The sequence below is a fragment of the Armigeres subalbatus genome, chromosome 2 (genome assembly GCF_024139115.2).
Source record: "Armigeres subalbatus isolate Guangzhou_Male chromosome 2, GZ_Asu_2, whole genome shotgun sequence".
Classification (NCBI taxonomy): Eukaryota; Metazoa; Arthropoda; class Insecta; order Diptera; family Culicidae; genus Armigeres; species Armigeres subalbatus.
In genome coordinates this window covers 430,973,254-430,996,002 of record NC_085140.1, presented here as the reverse complement: position 1 = coordinate 430,996,002, position 22,749 = coordinate 430,973,254, and the positions used below count along the sequence as shown (strand labels likewise).

At 41.8% G+C, this 22,749-nt stretch overlaps 1 protein-coding gene across 1 annotated transcript; it reads left to right on the top strand.

Annotated features, from left to right (window-relative positions):
- On the top strand, nucleotides 1-22,461 carry LOC134217940 (leucine-rich repeat-containing protein 40-like). Its single transcript, XM_062696787.1, has 5 exons — nucleotides 1-418; nucleotides 20,664-20,803; nucleotides 20,867-21,170; nucleotides 21,230-21,753; nucleotides 21,812-22,461. Exons 1-5 carry the CDS (start codon nucleotides 120-122, stop codon nucleotides 22,453-22,455), a joined length of 1,911 nt encoding a protein of 636 aa, XP_062552771.1. The 5' UTR covers nucleotides 1-119; the 3' UTR covers nucleotides 22,456-22,461.
- The last annotated feature ends 288 nt before the right edge of the window (nucleotides 22,462-22,749 follow it).

The window sequence follows — 22,749 nt, the reverse complement described above, 5'->3', positions numbered from 1 at the left end:
GTTGTAGAGCCTTCCTAGAAACTCGTTGAAATGCGAGGACGTTCCACTTCTGTTAGTTGTCGTCCAATTGGAATTCATTGAACACGTTTGGTTTTCCCGCCGATGGGAGTTATTCAACAATGATCCAGTTTATAAGATTCTTAAGTTGTTTATCGTTTGTACTACTGTGTGCTTTGTTCTGTACTGGCGCTGCCCCTTCAATGCAAGTAGTGGACATCTGTGCACAATGTTCGTGCTTCGAAGTAGACAACGAAATTATCGTTAACTGCAAGGGTGAAGATTCGCCGGAAGCTCCAGGTCCAGCTAAGAAATATTTCAACCTACAGAGCACTGTGTGGCCAGTTTCCAAGGATCCTGTCAACAATCAGTTAAAAATACGGGCGTATTTCAGGAATTTGCAGCTACCAATATTGCCAAGGTTAGTTCTGTTAAGTCGCTCGACACAGCCCTTTACATATCCGACATTTAAGTACTTCTGACCTTTATAGAACTGTAGGCCATGCTTTTCATAATTAACTGTATCATCTTTATTCTTCATATATAATTCAACTCTGGTATAAAACAAACATTTATTTAGGGTGCGTCTTTCAATTCAGGGTTAAGTTGCCATGGCATTGAAGTGATGCATCACGGGAATGATACATTATATGGCTCGAAGCTCGTTTATCATTTTTAACCAGGATGGCCAAATGTATACGTTGTAAAGCAGGGTTGCATTTCTTTGTATTTATACAGGGGTTCATTTTGACCAAGAATCTGTAACATAAATATAGAGAATTTTTGAAAGAGTCTAAGAGATTTTTTTTTGTTTTTACAGAATTTCACCAAATTTTTTTTATAATTATTAACCTAATTCATACAGTTTTTTTAATGCCCAAAAGGCCAAGATCTTCCAGATGTCGAATTTTAAAAATTAAAAATATATAATTCTGTTGTTCTGTTTTAAAAAACGACATTGCTCACAAGTTTCCTTACTCCAAAATATGACCCCATGCCAAATTTGTGCTCAATCGGACATGATTTAGGGGTGCCTAAAATTCATCAAAGTTTTAAAATTTTTACCCATGAAAATTTTCCCAAATTTACACCGTTACGCACTACTTCAGAGTATCCATATCCCAGCATAACGCTCGCTAATGATACTAAAAGATTTACATAAATGGATTAGGCATTGTTATTGCTTATCATTTTAGCGCCGCCAGGGGGAACAGGCACATTGCACTTTTCTTTCCTTTTCCATAAACAATTATTATCATTTGTGATAGGGGAAAATACCTATTCTTGGCAGTCTAAGACATTCGCCAAATTGAATGATAAAAATAATGAATAATTACACTAAAACACAGGTATAGTTCAACTGGTATACATTCGTATGCTCTTCCTTTGATGATTGGTGTTCACTTAATATAATATCTTTTACCACAAACTTAGTAAATTTAATATAAAGTAACAGGTCAACGTTTCTTCTATTGGCATAGCAATTTCTATTATCAGCAATGATTTTGCTCCCTTCAGCAACTAGACATGGAAGTAGAAAACTAGTAATGTATTGATGCCAGATGCTGGTTGTTTATATCCTCTAGTAGTAAAATTCATTCATAATAATCGGCCGCACGCTCATATCGCTTCACTCAATTTTGGAAGAAATTTTATTAATTATTAAAACTGGCTCAAAACAAAACATGAATTTTAGCCTTGGCATCAATTTTATGTCACGTGGAAGATAGGCAAAAACATTTAAACACATTGTAAAACAAATTTTACCCCTTATGCGGCCAACAAAAAACAGACGTGAATAACAGATAGGGTACCCGTGTACCCAGATATTGACAATTTCATAACTTTTACCATTTTTAACCTATTTGAATAATGCTGGCCATTTTGGAGAAGGGAACTTACATACTTTTCGTCCGCTGCCAAGATTTACATCTTTTGTCTTTTGTAATGCCTTAGAGTCTTCACGCGTAAGCAAAAGTCTATCAACCAGTTTCAAATATACAACTTGCTCTTTACGGTCCTTAGATTTGAAGGTCCTTACACGATATGTTTGTTTCATCAAAATAATCATGGGGGTTGTGTACAACGACGTAAACTATGTAAAACCAAATCTATACACATAAGATTGAGCTGGAGCCACCTCATTCGTACACTACGTTTCACAGTTGAATAATTGATATAGATATAATACCCTAAAAGTAGGCAATTATTTATGGTTGAAATGCGCTATCTATGTAGGAACGGTGTCACAACCCTGCGAGATGCGACGCACCTTTGCGTTCAACATCACCCTTGTCTATGAGTTTAGCTCCGACCCTGGCTCGTTAACTGTCAACCACCCACCGGTCGACGGGTGACAGGCAGCTAATCGTAAGTAGCAAAAAAAGAGCACAGTTGAGTCAGCAGAAAGTTAAAGTGCATTAGCATAGGTGAGGTGTTAAAATTACTAAACATTTAATAAGTTTTTTCCTAAAGGTGAATTAATTATCCTACTTAAATTCAGCTTAGTACTCATAAGGGCAGTGTCACGGTTGATTATATTATTACTTATACTTAAACTACATGCAAAAAGAAGGTAAAATCGAACATTGAATTCATGCAAACTTAACCTAACAGCTCATGCCTTCCACAGTAATTATATACTCACTACGAAAATAGTACGGATCGTTGCGAACTAGTACGGGCAAATTATCACTAGAAAGAAACTAAACGTAAGTAGTTAGCATGCTTTTGTTATTAACGAATATCTATGATGTATCCATGCCGAGAAAAACCTAAAACAAACACTTATACACTATAGCATGTGAAAACGATAAAACTAATTCGACATATGTATTCTCTCCCCAAAGGGATTTTATAACTCCTTCTCTACTTCAGAATAAATACAAGAGTTACGAAACCGGAAACAATACTTTCTATTTGTCCGATTGCTAGCGCAATATTTTATAAAATCCGTTTAAGATCGGGGGCTTCAGTCAGTATGTCGAAAAGAGGTGACGGTCAGAAGCGGGGAACTTCCCCATCGAGTCAAAATCCGCCGCCGGGAGTGAGCTGTGAGATATGTCGGCAACCAGATAACAGCCGTATGGTAGCGTGTGATGAGTGCGGACAGTGGTATCATTTCGCGTGTGTCAGTGTGGATTCGAGTGTTCAGGATGTGGAGTGGTGCTGCAAGAAATGCCTGGAGGCGTCGAATAAACTTCCAACCGGAACAGCCACATCTGAAATTGCAAGCAAAGGAGTAAAACCAAAGTCAGCAAGCGGAGCACCAACGGATCCGAGTCTGGAAGAGTATCTACAGAAACAGCTAGCGGCGATGCAGAAGAAATTCGAGAGGATGATGAAGGAGAAGGAAGACCAGCATCTGAAGGAGCTCAGAGATCAACGGAAGAAATATGAACAGGATCTGAAGGATTCGGAGCGCCGAGTGCAGGAACAAATGGTAAACCAACTTCGGCAGACTGGAACAGCAAGAAAGGGATTGTTTGGCGATCAGCCCACGCAATTGTCAATTGGTGGAGGAGCGACAGCAAGTTCGTTGGACAATTTGCCTCTTCAAGGCGCCCTTGGTGGACCATCGGTAGCTGCATACGGAAACCCACAGCTGCAATTGACACTCGGAGCAGGACCGACAGCAAGTTCAACCGGTAATCCACTGCCACGAATCAGTGTGCACGACGAAAGTCAAGACGATGATGTTCTAGCACAGGAGCTGAAGTTGCTGGAAGGAAGGCAGGCATTAGAAAGGAAGCATTTTGAAGAACGGAATAGATTGCTACATCGTCATACGTCGATTGATGCAGGGGCTAATGGTAGAGGTACCGGATTGAATGCTCAAGCTACTGTCTTTCAGCCGAATTTTAGCAGTTTCGTCGGTGGCCCTACGCTAAGCCAAAGTCAAATCTCAGCACGCCAAGCTGTTACTAAAGAACTTCCATTGTTTTCTGGTAACCCGGAAGAATGGCCGCTTTTCCTCGCAAGCTACGAGAATTCTACCAGGATCTGTGGATATAGCGATGAGGAGAACATGTTGCGGCTTCAAAGAAGTCTGAAGGGAAGGCTATGGAAGCGGTGCGCTGTCGTCTGTTGCATCCTGCGAACTTACCTGGAGTATTGGCAACCCAAAAAATCCTCTTTGGAAGGCCGGAGATCATTGTTCATTCGATGGTCAACAAGATTCGGGAGATGCCGCTACCGAAGGCGGAGAAACTGCCGTCATTGAATGATTTCGAGTTGCAGTTCAAAACATATGTGCTACCATTACTGCTTCAGGACTGCAAGAGTACATGTGCAATGTGACGCTTCTTCAGGAGCTGACCGAGAGATTGCCACCGTCAATAAGGTTGAACTGGGCATACCATCGACAGGGATTGCCGAGGGTTTCGCTTTCGGAGTTTGGAGATTGGTTGGGAAGATTGGTCGAAGCAGCGAGCATTGTCACGTTGCCATCTCTCAGTGCTCCGAAACAAGAGAAGCGCGGACGAGGTGAAGATAACTACATCAACGTTCACTCTGAAAGTAAGCCATATGTCACGTTTTCTACAAAAGACAGTCCCGTTACAGCTACAAAATGCTGTCCCGTTTGCAAGTGTGACTGTGGCGGCCCAGAGAAGTGTCAGAAGTTCCTCGACATGAACGTCGGTTCCCGTTGGTCAGTGGTTAAGGAGCAGAAGCTGTGTAGGAAGTGTTTACGGAAACATTTCGGCGCCTGTCAAGTGAAGACACCGTGCGGGAGGAATGGCTGCACATTCATGCATGATAGACTTCTACACGACGACAAGCGGTACAGTAAGCCCACGACGGCAACTGAGTCCGCGAAGCCGACGATCGAAATGACAACGACGCAGAGCTGCAATACGCATACGAAAACGGCTAGAAAGGTTCTATTCCGGTACGTGCCGGTGACTATCTACGGCAAGGGGAGCAAGTGTCTACGTACGCGTTCCTCGACGATGGATCGTCGTCAACATTGATGGAGCATAGTTTGCTAAAGGAGCTAGGCCTTAAAGGAACGCCATATCCATTGTGTCTCGATTGGACGGGCGGTCACAAGCGACATGAAAATGAGTCGGTTATGCTAGCACTTAAGATTTCTGGCGTGTCCGACACGAACGACGTTTTCGAGCTTTCGGAAGTTCATACAGTCCGAGATCTCTCTCCCGAAGCAGTCGGTGTCAATATCTCAATTAGCGACTAAGTACAGTTACCTCGAAGGATTGCCGTGAATATCCTATATGACAGTATCTCCCCACGAATATATAGTATGGGTTACTGTCGGCTTGGGCATGCGTCGAGAAGCAAAGAAGGAAGCGAAAACGAACCGGTGGCCTCAAAAACTCGCCTGGGATGGATGGTATATGGTCCCTGTTCTATAGAGTCTGGAACAATAATCTCCAGCTACAGCGGCCATCACAGTTTCCACATCTGTGCCTGCGTCAATGAGGAAGACAAGGATCTGAATGCAGCCATGAAGGAGTATTTTTCGATCGAGTCGCTGGGTGTCTCTGCTGCATCTAAATCACTACCATCAAAAGATGAGGAGCGTGCTATGCAAATTTTGTCAACTGAAACTCGCTTGATAGGAAATCGATACGAGACCGGCTTATTGTGGCGATACGACCAAATTATGTTACCATGCAACAGAGGATGGCTATGAATCGACTGGCATGTCTGCAGAAGCGTTTACGGAGAGATCCAGAATTGGCTGTAGCAATGCAAGCAAAGATATCCGAATACGAAGAGAAGGGGTACATTCGTCGGCTTTCGGCAGCGGAGAAAACAGAGAAGCACCCTAACGATTGGTACCTTCCGATTTTCCCAGTTACAAACCCTAACAAACCTGGAAAGTTTCGGATTGTCTTCGATGCAGCGGCGAAAGTCAACGGTGTTTCGCTAAATTCTTTTCTCCTTACGGGACCTGATCAGTTGGTATCGTTGCTCACCGTTCTGTACAAATTCCGCGAGTTTCGTGTCGCTATTGTAGGGGACATCCGGGAAATGTTCTTTCAAGTCCAGATGAAGAAACAGGACCAGCGAAGTCAGATGATTCTGTGGCACAATGGAGAACCAGAAATTGAACCCGAAGTGTACGCGGTGGCGGTTATGACATTCGAGCGGCGTGCTCCCCGAGCTGTGCACATTACGTGAAGAATCAGAACGATAAAAGATTCAAAAAGCAGTATCCAAGAGCTGTCGAATGTATCAAATACGAATAATACGTCGACGACATGCTGGCGAGTGTTGAAACCGAACAAGAAGCAGTGAATCTTGCTAAGGAAGTACGATTCATACATTCTCTGGGAGGCTTCTAAAATCGTAACTGGCTAGCCAACTCCAATGCAGTCGTCTAAATCTTGCACGAGTATAACACGAAGGAGAAGAACATGAGTTTTCCGCAGAGATGGCCACAGAAAAGGTGCTTGGAATGTGGTGGGATACCACAACTGATACGTTCACATTCAAGTTGTCACCTAAGCACGATGTGGAGCTACTCTCTGGTGCCAGAATACCTACAAAACGTGAAGTTCTGAGGACGTTGATGGCAATATATGATCCGATGGGACTCATCGCCAATTTTCTCATCTACTTAAAGATCCTGCTGCAGGAAATTTGGCGCTCCGGGTGCGGTTGGGACGACGAGATCAGTGGCAAGCTAGTCGAGAAATGGACCACATGGATCGAAGCGCTGCCGAATGTTCGTCAAGTCAGCATCCCTCGTTGCTACCGAGTTATAACGTCCGCCGCGTCGACGAATAGGGTAGAATTGCACATATTCTGTGATGCTAGCGAGAATGGAATAGCTGCCGTATCATACTTCAGGTTCGAAGAAGAGGGTACAGTAGAATGTGCCCTTATTGGATCAAAACACGTGTAGCTCCTTTGAAGTTTCTCTCGATCCCTCGCCTTGAACTTCAGGCGGCTGTAATTGGGGCTCGATTTGCTGATTGTATAACCAAGTCGCACCGTATTGAGATTTCTCGCCGTGTATTCTGGACCGACTCCCGTGACGTGATATGCTGGTTACGTTCAGATCACCGACGCTTCCAGCCACTTCGTGGCTTTCAGGGTCAGCGAGCTTCTCGATACAACGCAGGTGAATGAGTGGAGATGGCTTCCAACTAAAGCAAATGTAGCGGACGAGGGGACGAAATGGCAAAGGATGCCGAACCTTCAGCCTAGCAGTCGTTGGTTCCATGGACCGGACTTTCTGCGGCAGCCTGAGAATGAATGGCCTGGTTATAGTGGAGATCAAGGTGCAACCGTAGAGGAGCTTCGTTCAAATATTCTTCACCATACAGTAACAAAACCACTGGTAAATTTCGAACGCTTTTCAAAATGGAAACGGTTACTTAGGTCGGTTGCGTATGTTCATCGCTTCGTATCGAATCTTCGTAAGCGCGCCAGGAAGACTTCCATCGAGCTCGGCCCACTAACGCAGGAAGAGCTGAAGCTAGCAGAGAACATTATTTACCGGTCAGTTCAACAGCAGGCCTATCCAGGTGAAATCCAGGTGCTGCGCAACGGTTCAACAGAACACTCATGGGAGCGCACATTACCGAGAAACAGCCCGCTGCACAAACTTAATCCGATCATCGATGAGCACGGTGTCTTGCGAATGCGAGGACGTATAAATGCCTGCGATTGGGTTGATGAAGCCACCAAAAACCCGATCTTGCTTCCGAGGAAAAACTACGTGACTCAGTTGGTGATCGCCGACTATCACGCAACTTACAGACATCAAAATCACCATACAGCGTTGAATCAGATCCGATTAAAGTATTACATATCCCGTCTCAGATCAGAGTTTGATCAAGTCCGTAGAAGATGCCAACGATGCAAGATTTTTAAAGCAAATCCACAGCCACCAGCAATGGAAACCTTCCGTCTGCCCGGTTGGCAGCCTTCCAGCGACCATTCTCTTACACTGGAGTCGACTATTTTGGGCCGATGTTAGTGCTAGTTGGCAGACGAACTGAGAAAAGATGGGGAGTCCTGCTTACCTGCATGACGACCAGAGGTGTGCACATCGAAATCGCACATTCGTTGTCGACCGATTCGTGTATCTTAGCTCTACGTAACTTCATAGCAAGAAGAGGACCGCCGCTGGAATTCATAAGCGACCGAGGTACAAACTTCATAGGAGCTTCCCTGGAGCTGCGCGAAGCCCTCAAGAACGTTGACGAGGAGAAAACTTATGTTCGTCAGCCCTGTCACCAAGTGGACCTTCAATTCACCAGCCGCCCCGCACTTTGGCGGCTGTTGGGAGCGTTTGATCCAGTCTGTCAAGCGCACCATGCTAGATTTCAACCTTCCGTGTTCATCGGATGAGATTCTTCGCTCCACACTGATGGAGATAGAGATAATCCTGAATTCATGACCGCTCACTGACATACCATTAGATACCGACACTGAACACCCTTCAACACCAAATCACTTCCTGTTAGGGTCTGCCAACGGAAATAAGCCCCCGATCATTGTCGATGACAAACCTTCTGTACTAAAGCAATCGTGGAAGATGGCCCAGCTGTACGCCGATAACTTCTGGAAGAAATGGGTGGTCGAATATTTGCCCACATTGACGCGTAGGACAAAATGGTTCCAGCCCATCAAACCCATCCAAAAGGGTGATCTAGCGTTGATTGTAGATGCGAAACTTCCGAGGAATTGTTGGCCACGAGGACGAGTGATCGAAGCGATCCAAGCCGAAGACGGACAGGTCCGTCGTGTAACCGTGCAAACAGGAACTGGACTGATGGAAAGGCCAGCGGTCAAGGTTGCTGTATTAGACGTCGGTGCAACAGGAGGTAAGCCAGCTGAACAACAGTGACGTACCGAGGGGGAGTGTCACAACCCTGCGAGATGCGACGCACCTTTGCGTTCAACATCACCCTTGTCTATGAGTTTAGCTCCGACCCTGGCTCGTTAACTGTCAACCACCCACCGGTCGACGGGTGACAGTAGCAAAGTAGCAAAAAAAGAGCACAGTTGAGTCAGCAGAAAGTTAAAGTGCATTAGCATAGGTGAGGTGTTAAAATTACTAAACATTTAATAAGTTTTTTCCTAAAGGTGAATTAATTATCCTACTTAAATTCAGCTTAGTACTCATAAGGGCAGTGTCACGGTTGATTATATTATTACTTATACTTAAACTACATGCAAAAGAAGGTAAAATCGAACATTGAATTCATGCAAACTTAACCTAACAGCTCATGCCTTCCACAGTAATTATATACTCACTACGAAAATAGTACGGATCGTTGCGAACTAGTACGGGCAAATTATCACTAGAAAGAAACTAAACGTAAGTAGTTAGCATGCTTTTGTTATTAACGAATATCTATGATGTATCCATGCCCGAGAAAAACCTAAAAACAAACAATTATACACTATAGCATGTGAAAACGATAAAACTAATTCGACATATGTATTCTCTCCCCAAAGGGATTTTATAACTCCTTCTCTACTTCAGAATAAATACAAGAGTTACGAAACCGGAAACAATACTTTCTATTTGTCCGATTGCTAGCGCAATAAACGGGAATGGTTATAATTTTTTTGATGAGCTTGGAAAGTATTAAAGTTGCAAAAGGAAAACGGTTCAGTCAGCCACATGAGGCTTAAAATACTACGGTGTGGCTATCACTTTTGATATAATTCATGGTCTGAGTAAAAATCTGAATAGAAGCATTTGTATTCTAACACTTTTTTAAAATAAATGCCAACGCCGGATATTTTGTTCGTAGTTTTGCTAAAATCAAATCACATGGAATTGTGTATTTTTTAGCGTGTGTTTGATATGCTCACAAACACATTCTCTCGCTCTATTCCGAAGTGCGCTGCTGCCAAAGAAAACGAACAGTCCCAATTTTATTTAGTGAAACATAGAGCAAATATTGGATAAATTTGCTATTTGTGGTGATAATCAAGTGGTAATAAAGTGTAAAAAGTAGTTTACGTACCTAATTTGTCGTATCATACACGATAAAAAGAAGAAACAGGCGATCCAAAAAAGTAAGTAACAGTTTGCTTTTCGTCTGCTGCTTTCTTGGGCGATGCAATAATGGTAAGGATTTCGTAGGTGCAAACTTGTTTCGGTTATTAATTCGTCAAATCTTGCTACTTTTACACAAACAACTTATTCAAATGAAAGCCTAGACTTGAAATTGTGTGATTGAATCAAATTTATGTTAATAAATAGTGTATGTTTGCTGGAAAACGCAAATATTGTTGAGGGTGCCAACAAATGTCGCACCCTGCCAAAGCCGTATTCTACCCTATTTCAACGGAATCTTATTGGGAATTCTGAAAAGGCACACAATCAATGCAGTTAGATTGCCAGATAATATGTGCAAATGTGCAAACTGACCGGAAGATTAGATAAGCATTTCCCCCCTAGTCATATTGATTATTAATCATTGACACATATTGTGTCAATATTTAATCACGATGGGTAAATAATAATTTAATCGTTTATCGTAATCATTAATCATTGTTAAAAATTAATGATTCATTAATAATAATTTTTAACCATAGAGTTGATTAATTTAATCACATTTAATCATAACAAATTTAATCATTCATTGGCCCTAGCCAAGGTCATGGGGGATTGACTAAAGTGACCAGATAAACTTGGTGTGAGCGCGGGACAAAAAAAAGTCCATAGTATTGTCAGATTCTCTGGATGTGATACACTGCGCGGCGTTTGTAACGTTCCCAAATGGGTACTTGCACAAAACTTCACGCGGCGAATGACTGTCGAAAGGTACGGCCGCGCCAAACGATACACCGCAATGCTATTCACCCATAAGAATCAAGTAAACGGGGTGCAGAAAGCACGGCGGTACCTTTCCTGAAGGGTTCGCCGCGTGCAATTTTGACAAAATCAGACAATATAATATATTTTAGAAATGCGCTCAAAGCAAATTTTTCATTTTTTTTTTAGAACTTATTTATTGCCAAGGTTTAGTTTGCTAACTGTTCGATATACGGTTACTAATTTTAGAAGTCAAAGCTTTCTTCATACGTTGAACGTGCAGCGCAATGTAGCTGTTATACTGAGTTTCACATACTTTTGAAGTTTGGAGGTCCCATGTCTGATAACTGCAAAACTGTTTCAACTACACTTTCAGCTGTTAAACGTCTAGTGTATAGAAATTAGTAAGAATATTATTTTGAATAAAGATATAAGCAATGGGGCCGTCCTTAGCCTTGCGGTAAGACGCGCAGGCTACAAAGCCAGACCATGCTGAGGGTGGCTGGGTTCGATTCCCGCTGCCGGTCTAGGCAATTCTCGGATTGGAAATTGTCTCGACTCCCCTGGGCATAAAACTATCATCGCGTTAGCCTCATGATATACGAATGCAAAAATGGTAACCTGGCTTAGAAACCTCGCAGTTAGTAACTGTGGAAGTGCTTAATGAACACTAAGCTGCGAGGCGGCTCTGTCCCAGTGTGGGGATGTAATGCCAATAAGAAAAAGAAGATAAACAATGGTATCGAATGTATCGAATCTTGAAAATTAGTTTCTGAATAACCTGAATAATTCTTTCTAAATTACCTAACTACTATTGTTCGCACCTAACTACAGAATCGCATCGTTTCGCCCATTTTCCGAAAAATGATTTCGCCCCAAAAGCGTCAAAACCCAATGTTAAGGTATGGATTTACTATCCATTGTTTTAGGCAAAGGATGGTAATTTGATGAATACATCGTAGAAGAAGACGTTGCAAATTGGAAGTTGAATCACGAACGATTATCTAGGCCATGAGTCGGATGGGGTTTGACTTGCGCTTGATTTGAATCCTGGATGAGATTTGAGAATTTGATTCTTTCCCAACACTGCTATAAGGTTTGACTAAAACAAACTATAGAGATATTTTTAGCACATTTTAATCTTGACTTCTATGCTTTCGTCAAAACTATATATTTTAAAAATCTTATATTTTTTTGAAAATACTAAGAAATAGCTAATTATGCATTCTATTTTTCATTATTTCGCGGAACATTATCTAGAAATTTGTAGAATGCGGGACGTTTCGCGGGACGCTTTTCAGCGCGGGACAAATAGTGAAAATGCGGGACTGTCCGACGTCTGGTCACATTAGGATTGACGGTACTGAAGATAATATTCATATGTGTATCATAATATGATATATCAAGCTCTATCTGGAATAAGGGCGAATGTCGCAAGAGAGAATTCTCTTGGCCGACTTCCCTTCTTTAAAATTAAAGTGACAAGCAGATGATTTCGTTGCGGTTTTTCCCCTCAGAACGAAAGAAAACAATGAAAACTTGCATTCTGAGGTGATAAACCGCGATGAAATCCGCGATGAAGTCACAGGTAGGATAGGATAGGTTGTAATATAGATTGAAATTGAGAAGGCATGAATCACAATAGATCATTCTTATATTTTAGAGAAATTCAAATTTCAGAATGTTTTCAATTGGGAGTGGAGAACTATTAAGACTTATCAGGATTTGCATCAGGTTGGAAAATTCAAAATAGTAATGTCGATGCAATTAAATGAATAGAAAATAGCTTAATGATAGGAATCTGAATTTATGATTCTCCAAAACAATGGATATTTCTTACATGCACTTTGCATTGGTTCTGATGATACATAGCAAACCAGAAATCAGCCAAGAAAAAAACGTAGGATAAAAAAAAATCGATTGATCATAAAATGCAATAATAATACAGTCGCCTCTCCACATCTCGATATTGAAGGGACCATCGAGATAGGGAGAGATCGAGGAATGGAAGGATAATTGAAATGGGTACTAGATTGATAAAAGCTCGTTGCTATGAAAAACCACAACAAAACAAATGTCATCTCTCGTTGTTCATGTGTTTGTTATTGTCCAAAAATCGTCTAGTAGCATAGAAATATGAATATATCGACATAGGGAGAGAGAATCCTGAGCAAATTATGACCAGAACACATCGAGATAGGGAGGTTATCGAGATGTAGAATGCCCAAATGTATGGAAATCGAAGGGACCGAGAAAACCATCGACATAGGGAGAGATATCGAGATATAGAACATCGAGATGTGGAGAGTCGACTTTTAGATTTAGATATTTAGATAGGATTTTTTTTAAATTTGTGTTTGAGAAATTGTTTAGAGTAACCAAGAAAGAAGTTTACTGTTCTATCGGATAAAAAAGTTCTGAAATAGAAGAGAGACAGAAGAAAAAAGTAGAGATTGAGCTTTAAATGAAAAAAGCAGAGATTGATAAAAGGAGAAAGCAGATATTGATAAATAGAGGAAGAACATAGGATTTGTAAGGCAATACTTAACAGTTCTTTTATAGTTTTATACATACTGTATCTAACAATGACTAAAACATTAATAAGACAGTTATATAAGACCATTATGTTGAAACTTAACAGACAACCGGCAACAACACAGTGACAATAACAGATCTAAAATGTAGAATACAAGTTGTGTTTTAAATTAATTATACATCTCAGAATTATAGAAATGACTCAATAAATAATCAACGCCTAAAGTACATACAAACAATACGACATAATCAAATTTACATTTTGAATAGACTTTTTTCTATGTGACTGACTTGACTGACCAAACTACATTCCTGAAAGTTTTCAAGAGGATTATGTTAGCTGATTCCCACAGTACGGTGTTCATTTGGTTTAAGTAGACTTCCGGTGTAATCACTTGCCAATTTTCAAAAACCCACCCCGATTATAGCAATCCTAAGGTGCAAAAAAAAAACAAATTTAATCATTCATTGGAAACTTTATTCATTACCGCTTTGGATAATATCAGGCACAAGAAGTTTAATTCCAGTATGATCGAAAGTGCCAACTATTAAAACGCATATAGAAAAAGAAATGGAATCATCCCCGTAGAAAATTTGACAGCTGGAATCGACCGATTTCGTCGGGAGAAATCGGCCGATTGTTGCAACCTACGCTTATGAGATTTTAACACAGGCGTGGGTCAATTAATCACCCTATTTAATATCATTCCGACGAAATAGCTTGTTTAATAGTGGAATTTCATGCACATCAATTTAAACGAATGACGAATCAACCGATTTGATCGATAAAAATCGGGACTACCGACTAAATATAGTGATTAATCGGCCAATACCTGTGTTAAATTCCTATAAGCGACGATGTAACAATAGACTAACGCAAAATGAACTCCCCCAAGAAATTATGACGTTTGAGCGGGTCGCATAATGAACGCGAAATGAACTTTTGTTCGAGAAGACGACCCGCTCAAATGCCAAAATCCATCGGGTGAGTGAATTTCATGAACTCCTGCACAGGTCTATTGGAACGTACACACGGTCAAGCCGTTTGACCAACATTGACTCCACCTCTCGTTTATTCAAACATCCATAAAATTTTACCAACAGCGACACGAACAATCAATTTATTCGACCAACAATATCACACACGAACGACCGAAGCACCAACTCGAGCACCAACCATCAAAAATATATGGGGGTTTGTGCAACTTCACTACAAATGCTCAAACATGTTCGGCGAACCTTGACTCCACCCCCGACAACTCAAACCAAAATCAAACCGTTTTAATTTTTCCAACCGAGCCGCCAACTGTCAAATGGTTGTTCGAACAACTTCACACACGCTCAAACAAAGCAGCAACCGAAGCGTTTTCTTGGGGGCGGAGTCAATGTTCGTCAAACTGCTTGACTGGTGTGTACGTTGCATATCGGCCGATTCGCACCCGATTTAGTCGGGTCAATTTTCTATGGGGATGGTACAGGAATCACAGTAGAATCAGATGTCTGTTCAAGGTTCAAAGTAGAAACATTCATAATCACTCCGGCCCTGGAAAGTCGTGAAGGTGCCTTATCACACATTGCGGATTGAAAAAAAAGTCGTATGCAATTATACAGCGGCTGTTTTTACAAACTGAGCTTGTTATCAGCCTATGTGTATGTCAACAAATCTAAAAGATACAGCCATTGAATTGAAGGGCCCGCCTAGTGAGTTGATTTGAAGTTCTTTCATCGTTGCATATGTTGAGCCAAGGAGAACGATTGTTGGACTAACTGTCATAATGGTTAAATAATTATTGTTACAGCTTTTGCTTAACTTTACGAGAGGATATTTTATTAAAAGTCTGATATTAATTTTAGATTGGGCAAGTAAATCGAGCTCGACTTAACACGAATTGAACGTCTTACAACTTCGATTTAATTTTCTTAAATGGAAAGAAGTATAGAACAAGTTCAAAATCTGTCAAATTCAAATTCAATTCAACATTGTTTATTATTTATTAATTATAATTCAGATTAGAAATGTGTTAATCTGTGAATTTGGTATTATGAAAATCGTAGGACCAGTTTCTACATATGTCTAACGTTATACTCGGACAAGTCTACCCGACAATTATTACGCAGATCTTGATTATATCCAACAAGAAAGGAATCATGTAGCCTGTCGTTAGTGTTTATACCGGCCAACTTTAGGAGATCGTTTTTAGAATTGTTCTGTTTCGCCTGGACCACAAACCTGGACTCACCAAAACTCTCTGAATCCTGGGATAGCGTGAAGTGAAGTTTACTTTCCGAAAGTTTTTGAAAGTGCTAATTGTAAAATAGTTTATCTCGCACATTTTTGCGGCCTTGAGTAGTGGGAGCTAAAAGTTATGGAGTTATTCCTCGGTCAGCTCAAGTGTTTGCCCGTTAGAAGCGTTAGAAGCAGTACTGGAAAATGTCGTGATCGTCATAAGGCAGAGACCAAAGCGCCTTTTTCTATTTCAGGCGACCAAATGAAAGAATCGTGGGCTCTTTGATCAATTTCGCATGAAAGACAGTCATGAAAGAATGTTGTACCTTGTTTTAAAATTAAAATTTCTAAGTAATTTTAATAGATATTTGCGAAGAATAGTTACTAGTCGATAAATTAATCATATTCCTTTAATTCATTGAGTTGAAAGTGGTAATAAACACTAAAATAAAGCAGACAGTGCACACTTTCATGCCCTGTCACGGAACAAATATTTTTTGAGATTTTTGTAGCATGCCATTCATCCTTCACGTTTCTATAGATATTGAAAGGGGCAGATATGTAAACATTGCGTGACATCTCTCATTGAAAATGAGAAATAGCAGTACTGGTTAGAAGATCCGCGATTGAAGACACTGGTACAGTGATCACCGTAGTGACGCGATCACATCGAAAAGTTTGCCAGCCACGTGGTGCACGCTTCCCAGAAGGTGGAACAAGACTGTACGTTACAAAGCAGTCCCTACAAGTCCGTGATTGCCTCTTCGCTCACGGTGAAGCCTCTCGGTATTGAAGGCGACATCGTAAAGCAGGTTCCCGAATCCGGCCAAGCCTGATCCCATCCCTTCCGGCAGAACGCGCCGGTACCCAGGCCCTCCCGGAACAGTGAGTTAATAAAACAGTGGAGTGTATCCTATCTAAATTAGCCTTCAATAAATGCGGTTGATAAAACCATCAACAACGTACGGGACGTACGGACGTCCATGCCACAGACGCATGGGCGTCGTTGGTAGTAACAGGAGTCGTAAGCGGTGAGATTTAGTGCAGTTGCCCCAGACCGCCGATGCATAGGTTTGCATAGGCCAGATGATGCACTTGACCATATTGTCCTTCTAACATCAGCTAAAGTGAGAGAGTGTAACCTGGGCTTGCCTCGATCCTTAGGATGTGGTGGGATTTGACAGTGGACTCTGGTGAACTTCTATAAAAAGCTGGAAGTATTCCCAAAGCGACCGTGTGTCGCTCAAAGCACACTAGCCTAGTACTGGTGTTGGGTGGGACGTTAAACAAATTTGACAGGCGTTCGTTCACCAAGGAGGTGCGGCTCCAACAATGTCTGTTCTAGCATCTAGCTACTGAATGAAAAATGCTATTTCCCGGAAGCTATATCTAAGATGGCAGTCCTATCGTTTAGATAAGGAACCTTTGGCCAACGACCCACAGTTCCCAAAAAATAAATTTGTTCGAGAATCCGACAATGAAAGAACACGGAATCATTTTACGGAAACGACCCTTAAAGCGAAACAACGGACACAAAAAGGAACATGGAACATTTTAATCTTTAAAGTAAATTGGCACAACTTGACAATAAGGCACGCAGTATGAAGTTTGAGATCCTGTGACTGAGCGAAGTCCGTTAGCTAAACTTTGGAGAACACAGAATGCCATCGGGACAAAATTCTGCTATATTCTGGTTCAAGAGGTAAACACGCTCCCGGCATCGCGGAGTTTGCTTCCTACTCTGCGCTTATGAAGTGGGACCCTATGAATGAAAGGAAAATCGTTGCCAGATGTAGAACACGGGTCCGAAAACTTACAATGGTATTGCCCAACCGATGCTGTCAACCAGAACTTCTACAGCCAACTCAATGCCGTCGTAGACATAATTCCAACGGGTGATATCAAGATCTGTAAGGGCGTCTTCAATCCGAATATCGGATCGGTCTTGGCGAAAAAATGAGCGAAAATTGAGAGTTGCTAGCAGAATTCTGTGGTAGCAACGACATGGTGATAGGTGATTCCCCGATCGACCGGTTCACAAGGTCACGTGGGTCTCCCATGACGGCTTTACAGAAAATCAAATCGACCACATCTGCGTCAGCCGAAAATGGGAACGGAGCCTTCTTGATGTACGGAATGAATGTAGAGTGCCGATATAGCGACCCAACTGACCAGCAGAACGCTGGTTCGAACACTTCGAACAGCTTTTTCAAGTGCCAGCCAGGGCACCAGATATTCGATCCTTGACCGGTTCATCTCTACAATTGAACATAAATAAGAAATGACATTTGTATCGTTGTCGATTTTCATTGCAACGAGCTTTATTAGATCTAGTACCCATTCAATTTTCCTTCCATTCATCGATCTCTCCTCGATGGTCCCTTCAATATCCAGATGTGGAGAGGCGACTGTAGCTTGTATAATAGTGTATGGAGGGCTGTTGGACGAAAAATCTTCTTCTTCATTGGCATTACATCCCCCACTGGGACATTGCAGCACGCTGTTCATTAAGCACTTCCACAGTTATTAACTGCGAGGTTTCTAAGCCAAGTTACCATTTTTGCATTCGTATATCATGAGGCTAACACGATGATACTTTTATGCCCAGGGAAGTCGAGACAATTTCCAATCCGAAAAATTGTCTAGATCGGCACCGGGAATCGAACCCAGCCACCCTCAGCATGGTCTTACTTTGTAGCCGCGCATCTTACCACACGGCTAAAGAGGGCCCCAAACAATCAAAGGAGGACAAAAAATCAAAAGGACAAAATGTCGAGTGACTAACATCTAGAATCTATGGGCAGGTATGGGAAAAATCGGTTCATTTAGCGCTAATCTTTCACTCACATCTACACACAATCGCAAATTAGGCAACTGTACACGAGCCCTTCCAAAATTTTCAAATTCGATTGTCTGCCGTTTGGCTTCAGTTAGTAACGAATCATGCCAAAAAACAAACAGACAAAATTCATCACCGAATCTTTCCCACAGATAGCAAATTCGACATTGTTGTTTCAAAAGGGCGAAAGTCGCAAACGTAAACATTGACTTTTTCTGCAGATTTCAGGAAGATTAGAGACTTCTGGCGGCATTTTCCACTTCCGTTCGATAGAAGGAGCGGAGCGCCGACAGTTCCAAGTGATTGTTAGCTGGGAGCCGTCCTAGTTGTTGAGGAATTTGCAGGAAAAGGCACTGTTTACGTTTGCGACATTGGCCCTTATGAAACAACCGTGTCGAAATGATGCATAGCCGAGTATTTGTTTACATTTGGTTCGTAAACGAATGGAATCGCAATTGAGTGGTGAGTGAGGATTCGGCAGAAAGAATCAGGCCGCAAAACGAATCATTGAGTCTAAATTGAATCAATCTTCTGAGTCCAACTCAGTGTTTTCTGCTGCACTCACTACACATCGGTTCACTCTCATCTCTCGATTTCTTTTCGTACTATTTTTGGTTTCACTTCTCCCTGCTGGGGGGCACTCAGTAGGTATGAATCGTTTGTTGGTTCGCTGTTGGGTTGAGTAGCATTCGATTTGCAATCGCGTGTTCGCTGATGGATAGGGATTTAAAATTGGTGTGGTTCGTGTGAGTGAGTGAGTTTTCCCATAGCTGTCTATGGGTTCGGAAGCCACCATTTGAGAGGCATGAAGGCTTTAGTTAGTTATAGGGTTACTCTCAAGCTTTGCTCGGGTGTGGACCATATTGTCAAGCTTCATACTATGGAGCAGGTCATCGAATTCCTCTCAATCACGAAATTATGTTGGGCGCCCTGAGAGGTAAGGGGGTCTCTAAAAAGATCATCGCCCTCATCGAGACACAGTACGAGGCCTTCGTGTGTGGAGTACCCCACAACGGTATCTTGTCTGACCCAATCCGCGTCGTAGCCGATGTGAGGCAAGGATGTATTCTAGCACCGCAACTGTTCCTCATCGTAATCGGTGAGATTCTGGTAGGTGCGATTGATAGTGAACCAAACCGCGGGCTGCTGTGACAGCCTATAACCATGGAGCACCTAAACGGCTCTGAATTGGCGGATGACGTTGCACTCCTCCCTCAACCTCCAACCTACCAACCTAAGAAGTATCTGGAAAAACAGGCAGATAAGTGAACGCACCGAATTTTTAATACTTGCGTGAAATCTGCTATACGCTTGTGAAACATGGTGTGTATCAGTGAAGAACACTCAACGGTGCAGGTGTTCATAAACAGATGCTTGCGGTACATAATTCGTGCTTGGTGGCCTCACAAATGGATCTCAAACAACGAGGTCCATCGTCGTTGTCATGAGAGGTCATAACCAACTGAAATTCAGGAACGGAAGTGGGGCTGGGACGTCCACTGGGAAATGAAATCTGCAAACAAGAGACAGACCGAGATGCTAATGGCGGCGAGGTAAAACTTTTTTTTCGGGGTAACACCAGATCTCGAAGTTTCAAACATTTCTAAGACGTTTTTTTTGTGTTTCAAAACAGTGAAACCACAGACAAACAGACGTAACACTTCTCATTTCAACATCGTTCACGTGTTCAACGGTTGATTTGAAATACATCTGTGCTACGCGATTGTGCCAAGAGAGGCGCTAGTGTTCAATAGCTTTGACATTTGATTAGTGTATATGCTGCTGAATGTTTTCTGTGTTGATGACGATGATGATGATTGATATAGATGTATGCGTTATGAGCAAACGTCAAATGAGAAATAATCATGGCCGACTGTGTTTCTCGCGATTCTGATAACAGATGGCAGTAGTGTTTTCTGTAAAGCGAATGACGATAACTTTTCGAACAGTTTGTATGAGTTACGTCTGTTTGTCTGTGGTGAAACTTTGACTGTAAGTAAGTAAGAATATGAGTATAAGGAAAATCACCCAATTACGACATCAAACATCAGAATTTTAAGAATGTAGCTGAGATTTTGAAAATTTACCGAAAAAACATCGGCGTTGAAAAAGATCATGGAAACGGCAGCTTTTGGCTCTTCAATTTTCCAAGCATTAATGTAATTAGTGATTGATAAAACATTGGTTAAATCAAAAGTTTCATTGATTCTTTACCGATACGAGTTCCATATGTTCAATGCAAAAGTCAGTGAACTTTTGTTTCCAAAGTTAATCACCTTTTCCAATATTAAAAGATAAATTCTATTTCGCAGGCTTCCACCCAGCCAATTTGTTAGAGAGCTGCACTTCAGCAACAACGCTATCAATTCGTATCGCGATGAATCATTTCAACAGTTTAAACAGTTGGAATCACTTACGCTGATTAATAATAATCTGGGAGTTCTTGAAAAAGGTATTTACGTTTTTCATTAATACTATTATAATCGTACTATTCAATATGTCTTCCTTTTCACAGATTTTTTCGCAACCAAAAATATCTTGAAACATTTAGATCTTTCCAACAACACACTCACATCGATCGCCGCCCTGGAGCGAGCATCCTTCGAACAGCTTGAATCAATCTACTTATCTCACAACGCACTGAAATTTATCTCGGCTCAAGCTACTCGGGCTTTGCAGAACGCTAGCATTGTTCGGCTAGAGAAATGTGACCTGTTCAGCTGGGAGTGTGACGACGATCTACACTGGAAGGAGCTCTATTTGAGCGGAAATAAACTGACCTCAATTTCTGGAACAACGTTCTCTCACCTGCCACTGCTGTGGGTTGTCGAACTCTTGGTTTACGTAGAGCGTATTTTATCTGCTTCTCATTTTCCAGGGAAGTGCTCGACATCTCACACAACAAGATCCAATTCATCGACGCGCAAGCCTTCGTCTTTCTTAACCAACTACAACACATCGATCTATCGTTCAATTCGGTTAACAGTCTCGCAAATCTTCATCTACCATCCACGTTGAACATCGTGAATGTTGCTGGCAATTCAATCAGCCAGTGGCCATTTGGGGATCTGCCTGAGGACTTGCAGCGACTGGAGATTCAGCAAAACTTGCTGACGGAGTTGCAACTTGCGCAAACTGTAAACCTGGTTGCACTGAACGCTAGTGACAATCGTCTGGACTCGTTCAACGGAGACTCGTTTCCACTGCTGGTCGAGTTAGATTTGTCGTATAACCAGTTCAGCGAGTTACCGCGAAATCTTGGTAATCATCTCAGAATTTTGATACTAGACGGAAATCCGTACGAAAGGATATTCTTCGATAGTCGAGTTTCACTGGAGTTATTATCGCTGAATCGATTGCCGAACTTGGCCGAATTGGGAAGCTACAGCTTCTGGAAATTGGGTGAGTTTATTCAGCTTCTAAGTTTATAATCCGATTTTATTTTATTATTCATTCCTAGTCAGCCGAGAGGATGACAAAGAACGGGATTGTGTGGAAATTCGAATTTCTCACTGTCCCAAGCTGAAAACGATCAATCCTTCAGCTTTCGAAAATGTGGATCTGTGTAGGCTAGACCTTAGTTACAATGCGTTAACATCTATTTCGAAAAACCTGATCGACTGGGAAAGTTTAGGCGGAGAAATTAATCTCCAGGGCAATCCTTGGGACTGCAACTGTTCTCAGCAATGGATGGTAGAGGAAATACTGCCGATGATCTACGAAACCAAAGATCTGCAATACTTGCTGGAAGATTTCCGCTGCGCCAGCCCCGAAAATAGAAAGAATGTAAGACTGGTTAAATATCTCAATCATCACGGGGTTTTCTGCGGCGGTCCTCAACTGGCTCGATTGGTAGATGGGACTCAATCGCAGGGCACGGTTAAAGCAGGATTTGCAAATATATTGTGTGCTGTTGACGATGAAGCCTGTTTGCACATGCATACAGGCTCGGGTTTTTATGCTTTTTGCGTAATGGTAGCTGTTACACTGCTGGTAAGCGTCGTGTTGCTGATTTTCATCATCATCCGAAGAAAACGAGAAAATCGACGGATATCCTATGAAAGTATTTGGCTGATCAAAAATAAAAAGTCTACATCTTTATAATAAGTATATTATATGTGTTACTTTAATATTAATGAATATCACCACACATTTTGTAAGTTTGTAGAAGGCATCAAATTTATCTTTGTAGGTGGTGGTGGCAAGAAAAAAGGCCCTCCGAGCGCTACGGAGGATTCCCGCTGGTCATCCTGATAAAGTAAATGCCCTACAGGTATACTAAGAGAAGCACTATGCATGCAGGTCAGTAATGTTTGGGTTTCCTCGATTCGATCAATTCTGTTCAATCCGCTGCCGAACCCTGGGGATAAATTAACGCGCTTAGTGGCAAGCAAAGAT